Raw genomic sequence first — 8,544 nt, 5'->3', positions numbered from 1 at the left:
ATTCTCTAAAACTTATAACTTAATCATACTATCCAATTTTTTCTTGAAAATTAACTTTATTTAATTTGATTGCATATTTATGTCTGTCATATTTAGTGACAAGTGTTTGTCATTTCGAATGTGAATAACTTTACCGTAATTGAAATAATGATTATCATTTCAATAAGTAAGTACTTAAGTAATACATTTTCTCGAGTTAAAAACATTAGTGCTTACAATTGTTTAAATAAAAAGAACTCACATAAGACTACAGATTTTAAGTCCCATGAGTATAAAATACTTTATGTTGATTAAAATCATTGTAAAAATTTACCTTTTCGAGAGATAATTTATGTTAATTCTCGAAACATTAAATTTCCAACATCAACAATAGGTAAGAAACCAAATAATTATGAACAATACATATATTGAAGTTCTTTCGGCTTTCTTCCAACTTTCTTGAGAGATGAGAGAGCAAATCCTAAGAGCACATGAGATTCTTTTCAAAGATCTAAAAACTAGTTTAATTCACTCTTTGCGATGTATTTAGTAGTATATGTTATGAAAATAATTAAAGAAATTAAATTACCTTACATTTACATATCAATTAAAGATCGTAGCTTACAAGGAAAGTTAGTTATTTTGTTATTTAGTCTTTCCAAAAGCAATAATATACTTTAAAGAAAGAGTGATGATAATCGTTAATAAAAAAATCATTTCACATATATTATTCGGCAATTATAATTATATTTTATTTTCAAAATAACCCTCTCCTTGAAGAACAGTAAAATCCCATTTCCTTACATGAATATATCTATATAAGAAAAGCAAAATAATTTGTTCATTGCAAAAATTTATTCATTATAAAAAATATAAAAGCTATTCAATATTACACGTTCGGTAATCACATAATATAAATACTTTTTTGATATAAAAGAATTAACAATATTCGTAAAAAAAATTAACAATATTTTTTTTTCTGAATAAAAGAATTAACAATCCTGGCAACAAAATATGAAACACGAGGCCATCATATTCGTGGCAATGCAATGACTTAAGAGAAACTCTTCTTTCTTGTCAGTTTCCAATCATGCTTTTTCATGGTCCAAAATCATCACGCTTCTAAGATCTCACTCACTTTTTATACATGATTTGTTTTATATACTTTTTTAAAAGAAAATTAAAAACTCGGCTACATAATTACTACTACTATTATCAATTGATTAGGATTATAAACACAAACAGATTTAAAACTATTCAACAATTTCTCCTCCACTCAATTTTTACAAAATCTCTAGTTAAGTTTTATTAAAAAAAAATCACAACTTCAAAAAAGCTTAATTACACATCTCTAAAAAATTAATTAAAATTATAAGAATACATAATAATCTGAGATAAAAGGAGTGACAAAACGGAGAACCTGTCTCCACCCACCAAAATCAGGTTGACACGTGGCATAAGGAAAGTAGGTTGAGAATTTAAGTTTAATCATAAACCAAAAAATTAAGAAAAATAAATAATAGTATATTTTAATTGATTTTATCCTTTATAAGTATTCAATAAAAAATACTTACTGAAAAGTTAAATGTATTATCTTAAATAGATAACAAATATAATTTAATTGATTTTAATTAATTTTATCTTTATAAAACTTACTAAAAAATAGAATGTATTACTTTAAATTTTAAATAATAATTTATTTAAACAAAACAATAAATTAAATAAAAAATTAATAAAATACATAAAAGTATCAAAATACATATTAAATTTATTTATTTATAATAAAAATGGATTAATAAATTGGTTTTTTTTTTGTTTTTCCCTCAATTCATTTTTTTAAGGTTAAAATAAAGTGCGTTAAAATGAGTTGATAGGTCAAAAACTTCAACTTGACGCACTAAAAAATGATCAAAATAGTTGGCCTTGTGATGAGATCAATCCATTTTAACATCCCTATTGATTTTTGAGTTTTTTATTCATAAAATATAAATTAAATAAATAATTACCTGAATGATACAAGTCTCAAATTATTTGCCTATTTGATATATGTTAATGTTCAAGGTGAGTGAGAAATCGTGTAGCAGACGACCGATTTCTCTGCTTCCATTTTTCTATTGCTTCATTTGCTGCATTTGACAAATTAGTTTTTCCCAAACCAATTTTTAACGTGGTTTTTTTTGCTTAAAATTATTTTTTAATTAAATTGTATTAAAAAAATTATTTTTATCCGATAAATTTAATTAAAATAAATTAGAAAATCATTTAAAATATTCATTTTATTTTTTTAATTGCGAAATTTGATTTAATGATGTCTTTAAAAAAAATAGGCAGTGACTGTTTGTGCAATTTTGCTCATATTTATGATTTTTTTCCAACATTAGCTCAATTTCATAGATTTAATATAAATGAATTCGATGACACAACTTCCACACGTTGAATTGGTCTACAAAGATTTTTAAATTTGTGCTCCAAAACACAAAAAAAAAAAAAAAACAATTTTTGAACTTTGTGAATTTCTTTATGTTTTTCACAAGAGTTACATATATATATATATATATATATTGGCTATAACATTAATTAAGTTTCATAACTTTTGTGCAGATGAATGTTTACACTATCTAAAGGATGTTATTAAGTCAGATTTCACGGTTAATGAAGCAAAATGAATGTTTTAAACAATTTTCTAGTTTATTTTAATTTAAGTAATGGGATAAAAATAGAATTATTTATAACAAACTAATCCAAAGGAATTTTATAAAAGAAACAATAACTGTCAAAAGATTAAGCGGAAAAAAAAAAACCACGTTAAGAGAAACTGATTTCTCAAGGCACCAAATAACATAAATGACATAATGGAGAAACTGAGAGAGAAATCAGTTTTCTGATACGTGATTTCTCACCCTTCACGGTAGTATGTATCAAATAGATAAATAATTTAAGACTTGTATCATTCAGTTAATTATTTATTTAATTTGTATTTTACGGGTCAAAAACTCAATATTCAATAATAAATACTTACTGAAAAGTTAAATGTATTGTCTTAAATAGATAATAAATATATTTTAATTGATTTTAATTAATTTTATTTTTATAAAACTTACTAAAAAATAGAATGTATTACCTTAAATTTTATATAATAATTTATTTAAACAAAACAAAAAATTAATAATATACATAAAAAGTATCAAAATACATTTTAAATTTATTTATTTTTAATAAAAATGGATTGATAAATTGGTTTTTATTGTTTTTCCCTCAATCCATTTTTTAAGCTTAAAATAAAGTGGGTTAAAATGAGTTGATAGGTCAAAAACTTCAACTTGACGCTCTAAAAGATGATCAAAATAGTTGGCCCTGTGACGACATCAACCCGTTTTATCATCCTTATTGGTTTTTGAGTTTTTTATTCATAAAATATAAATTAAATAAATAATTACCTGAATGATACAAGTCTCAAATTATTTGTCTATTCGATATATGTTAATGTTCAAGGTGAGTGAGAAATCGTATAGCAGACGAAAAAAAACCACGCTAAGAGAAACTGATTTTATAAAAAAAAAAATCCAAACAAAAAAAAGAAACAATAACTGTTAAAACAATTAAGCGAAAAAAAAAACCACGTTAAGAGAAACGGATTTCTCAAGGCACCAAATAACATAAATGACATAATGAAGAAACTGAGAGAGAAATCAGTTTTCTGATACGTGATTTCTCACCCTTCACAGTAATATGTATCAAATAGACAAATAATTTAAGACTTGTATCATTCAGTTAATTATTTATTTAATTTGTATTTTAGGGGTCAAAAACTCAAAATTTTCTCCTCATAGGTTGGTTTATGGTTTAGTGGAAGAAAGTAATTAATTATAGTGGTGTCCCTATTGAGTTCTATGAAATGATGCCACCAACAACCACACCCACTCTCATTGATTCTTTTGCTTCCCTCACTTTCCCCACTTTTGTCTCCTTATAAACCCTTCACCCTCTCCCCCTATTCTCACTCCCAAACCCCTCTCTTCATTCCAATTCATTTTGGCACCACATTAACTCTAAACACACCATGCCAACCCTCAATGATGTCCTCACATTCTCATTCTTCCTTCTCCTCTCTTGCTATTGCCACCTCCTCAATGGCCAAGAGGACACCTCATTTGGCCATGCCATCGACAGAAAATTGCTAGGCCTAAAGAGAAAAGAAAAACTCAGCCACTTCAAGTTCTATTGGCATGACATAGTGAGTGGTCGCAACCCCTCGTCGGTGGCGGTTGTTACGCCACCGACGAGGATGAACACGACCACAGCATTTGGCTTGGTCAACATGATCGACAACCCGTTGACCTTGGGCCCAGAATTAAGTTCCAAGCTTGTGGGAAAATCTCAAGGTTTTTACGCTTCTGCCTCGCAGAGTGAGATTGGTCTTCTTATGGCTATGAATTTTGCTTTCATTGAAGGGAAGTACAATGGCAGCACCATCACCATATTGGGGAGGAATTGCGTCTTCCACAAGGTGAGGGAGATGCCTGTGATTGGAGGAAGTGGACTCTTCAGGTTTGCTAGAGGGTATGCTGAGGCTAGGACTCATTGGTTTGATCTCAAGGCTGGGGATGCTATTGTTGAGTACAATGTTTATGTTATGCATTATTAATTGATGATTTAATAATTATGTTATAAAAGAGATTATTATATATACTTTTAGCTTTTGCTTTAGCAATTGGCAATTGACACTTTTTGTTGCTTTTGATGCTTTGCTTTGCCTTATCTAGAGAGGTGGGGCTTGTTCTTGTAAACCCATCTTAATTTGTTCCCAATTTAATTATGTATTTGTGGTCTTTGTGATAATTGGAATAATAATTTATCATGCTCCCTGCCCTGCCTGCAGTTCGGAATTAGTCTCAGAAAAAAAAATGACAATATAGTTATTCAATTCCCATGTTCAGTTATGATGTCTTGAATTGATTGAGTGGGGGCAAAGGTTTCTGCAATTGTGAGAAAATTAATTCTGGTCGAGAAAGTATGCAATCTAGCTACTTTGCCGTTTTGCTCATTATGGTTCTATTGAAGTGAAATTTCATTTCAACCTCTCTTCTTTATCTTTGGAAAACTAAGGACATTATCAATTAAATTATGGATGTTGTAGTTTCTTTGTTTAATAATTTGAGCCTCAGATTATCAAATTAAATTTTAGTATTGTACCCCCTATCTTTACCTTTGACACATCTTACACTTGAGTGGAAGATTTTGATTATTGTTCAGATGGCTAAAATTATTATCATTTTTAAATGAAAAAGAAGGGTAGTTATTGTTAACTTTTCACGTCGATCGAGTTTAAATTCATTTACCAGAGAAACAGTGAAAGGGAAGTCATACCAGAACCTTCCCATGATAGTGTTATATGTTAATCTCTGATACACTATGCCCATCTCTTACTACATTTCTAGTTTTCTTTCCCCAGTTGACAAATTTATTTGGAGAATCATGGTGTGGTGTCACCTTATGATTAATCACTTAATTGATATCAAAGTTACATTGTCACTTCTGCAAGAGATGCAAAGATGGTATGTTACCTTTGTTTTGGTTACAGAGGTGCATGTTTCTACTTTCTAGCATCTACTTGACATTTTCAACTGTCAAAGAACCATATTGAATTTCAATTTTGTTTCTGTTTCTATAATGTGCAAATAATCTCCTCGGGATATAAGTGGACAATTAAGGATAAGAATGTGTTTCATTAAACAAACACTTATTTAATGATAATCCTCCATTCCAAAATGGGGTAGTATGAGATGAATTTCTTTTTTGAAAGATAACAAAAAAAAGGTGAAAAAAAATAAAACAATTAATATAAAGTGATAGTAAAAAAATACGAAAAAAAATTAAATTCAAAACATACAAAGGAAAAATAATTATCCTTCTTTTCAGGCCAAGCCTTATGTTTTCAGGCCAAGCCTTATGTTTATAGTAGTCCTTCTCCATGTACCCTTTCTTTTTTATAGAAAAAATACCTAGACTCCTTAATTTTGGCAAGGTATATGGTTCTTTTCCTTCCTTTCCTTCTTTCCCTTATCTTGAGTCATGGTAAGAGCACCTTCACCAATTTCTTGAGCAAGTCTCCCTTCCCTTCCTCTTGGACAGACATGGTGAGAAGTTCATTGATTGAACATTTCTCTTTATGTGTCTTGTATGATATTTTGAAGGGACCATATTGTGATAGGAGTGAATTCAAATTAGGTGTACCATGAATGACTTAAAAATTTCAACCTGGAGCGACTTAAGTTAAACCGCTAGATCCCTCATTTTCATAATGTGTTGTCTCACACCTCCGACTCCGACATTAGGGTGCTAGCCAAGGCCTTCTCAAAACTTTCAAACTGTTCATTTATGGCTTTTATGAAATCATTGACCTTTTGGCATTTCAGAATTGAACCACGGATACTAACAGAGATATGCGTCTTATGAACACAATGGTAAGACGGTTAGATCTTTCTCATCGTTCGCATAACGCAATTTCTTCTGAAGTGCTAGAATCCATAAGCTTAGCTAACTCATCCCTACAGAGAGCATAGTCAAGGTCAGCAACCCCTAAATGGAGAAGAACTTGTTCCTTCCATTGCTTATAGTTTTCCCCATCAATATGAGAACCTCATTTTTATCATAAGAGATTATCAAAGATTGAACTGGAACATGTAACCGAATATCAGTGTTTATAATAATTTAAAATGCATGTGAATCAGTATGTCATCAAAATCTATATGTGGGTTAAGATTCTAACACATAAAAAATCACTTTATTTCTTTATGATGAGCTAATAAATTATCATTGCATCTTCTAATATATGTGGGTTAATTAAAAGACAAATTTATTTCATCCTAATATCATAAAAATTATAATAAATTCATGTGGGAAAATTCAATATAGTAAACACAATCAATTACAAGTTATCATATTAATCCTCATGTGATTCCTGTAAGTATAATCTAAAAATAGATGCTATGGCTACTCCATAAAATAGATATGATATGTAGCAACAGAAATATATGTACATAATATAATTTCAAAAGAAAAATCTTTGTACGGTTTGAAATAATGAAATTAATCATGTTCGTCTGTTTTGAAGGAACAACACACCATGTATTAATATAAAATATATAAACAAAAGCAATATGTATTTAAGGTAGTGTAGAAGCCTCACAGAAATAGAAAACAAACAATTTTATTTTATTTTTTTAAGAAACATTGCAATCATAATTTAAAAACTACTAGCACACAGCACACCAAAAACAACATGACAACATAGTTACTTTAATTAGGTTACTAACCTTCAGCCATACCTCTATAGTTTCAATTGCAAAAAATGTTTCTAACCTTTAACACAATCTCATTCGATGGAATGGGTATTGATTTATGATGTGTTTAAACTAGGAATTCTATATCTATTTATATTGATCAATCATAAAAATTGAATTCACGGTATCAAGGTGCTCATATATTCTTGATAACTTTACAATTAAGACTGAAATGTTGAAATATTGTTACCAAGTATGACTAAGTTAAGTGGTTGAGAAAACAGAAAAAGTGGATGAGAAAAATTAATACTACTTTAATTTGATTTCAAAATTGAACGGTAATATGAGATGATTTTTTTTTGAAAGATAAAAAAAAGTGAAAAATAAAGTAATTAATATAAAAAGTGAAAGTAAAAAAAAACGAAAAAAAAAAACTAAGATGAACGAGAAAATGAGTGCAAGTTGAATATTTTTCTTATATGTGGTAAGATATATCTAAATTCATTCCAAAAACCAAAACAACCCTTTAAAAATTGCTTAACAATACGAAATTGTTTTGCACGAAAAGTGTGAAAAAGTGATGCTAACCGTAAACCATTCATAACGTATCATTTGTCAAGTCGTTTTCTTTCCTTTTTTTTTATTGATTTTTCAAACCAATAGGAACCAAACAACTTGATTCGTAACCAAGAGCCATGTGGTTAATATGTACTTGATGTTTTAGAATTTTTTTCATAATATATAGCATTTTTCAAAGTCTTTTTCTAGGTCTTGAAAGCCCACTCCACACGTTCAAAGTCATACGAAAATGCTAGCAAGTTCTTTAAAGGGGAGAAATTGTTAGGTAATTGAGGATTAATTACTACTTATCTATCATTTAATCAATATCTACATAATCCATACTTATTATTCAAGTTTTTAATTTATAAAAAATTAAAAACATTCAATTATATATCATATAAAAATTAATAAAGACAGTGGAATGGTTTAAAAATAAAAATTATTATAAGTGTAATAATACACTCTGTGATCATAATTTTTAATACAATTTAATTTTTTATTGATAAATATTAGTTTCTTAATTTTATTAGAATTATTAATGAAGATTTAAATTCATCATCTCTCCTTTTTTTTATTGGCCGTTAACTGAGAAACATAAAATTGTTTATTTATTAATTTATTAACCAGTGTCCTAACTTCTTCTTCTTAATAGCTTTCCAAAAAAAAAAAAAACTTCTTAGTAGGACACCAACTCATAAAGCTCCAAGAAAAACGCTATGCG

At 28.4% G+C, this 8,544-nt stretch overlaps 1 protein-coding gene across 1 annotated transcript; it reads left to right on the top strand.

Annotated features, from left to right (window-relative positions):
• The first annotated feature begins 3,978 nt into the window (after positions 1 to 3,978).
• Positions 3,979 to 4,903, top strand: LOC100775617 (disease resistance-responsive (dirigent-like) family protein). The gene is given in 1 exon segment (NM_001254372.3): positions 3,979 to 4,903. A coding segment is annotated over 1 exon segment (585 nt). The 5' UTR covers positions 3,979 to 4,039; the 3' UTR covers positions 4,625 to 4,903.
• Positions 4,904 to 8,544: the final 3,641 nt, after the last annotated feature.

Source organism: Glycine max, chromosome 3 (assembly GCF_000004515.6).
Source record: "Glycine max cultivar Williams 82 chromosome 3, Glycine_max_v4.0, whole genome shotgun sequence".
NCBI lineage: Eukaryota > Viridiplantae > Streptophyta > Magnoliopsida > Fabales > Fabaceae > Glycine > Glycine max.
This window is presented reverse-complemented; position numbering and strand designations above follow the sequence as displayed.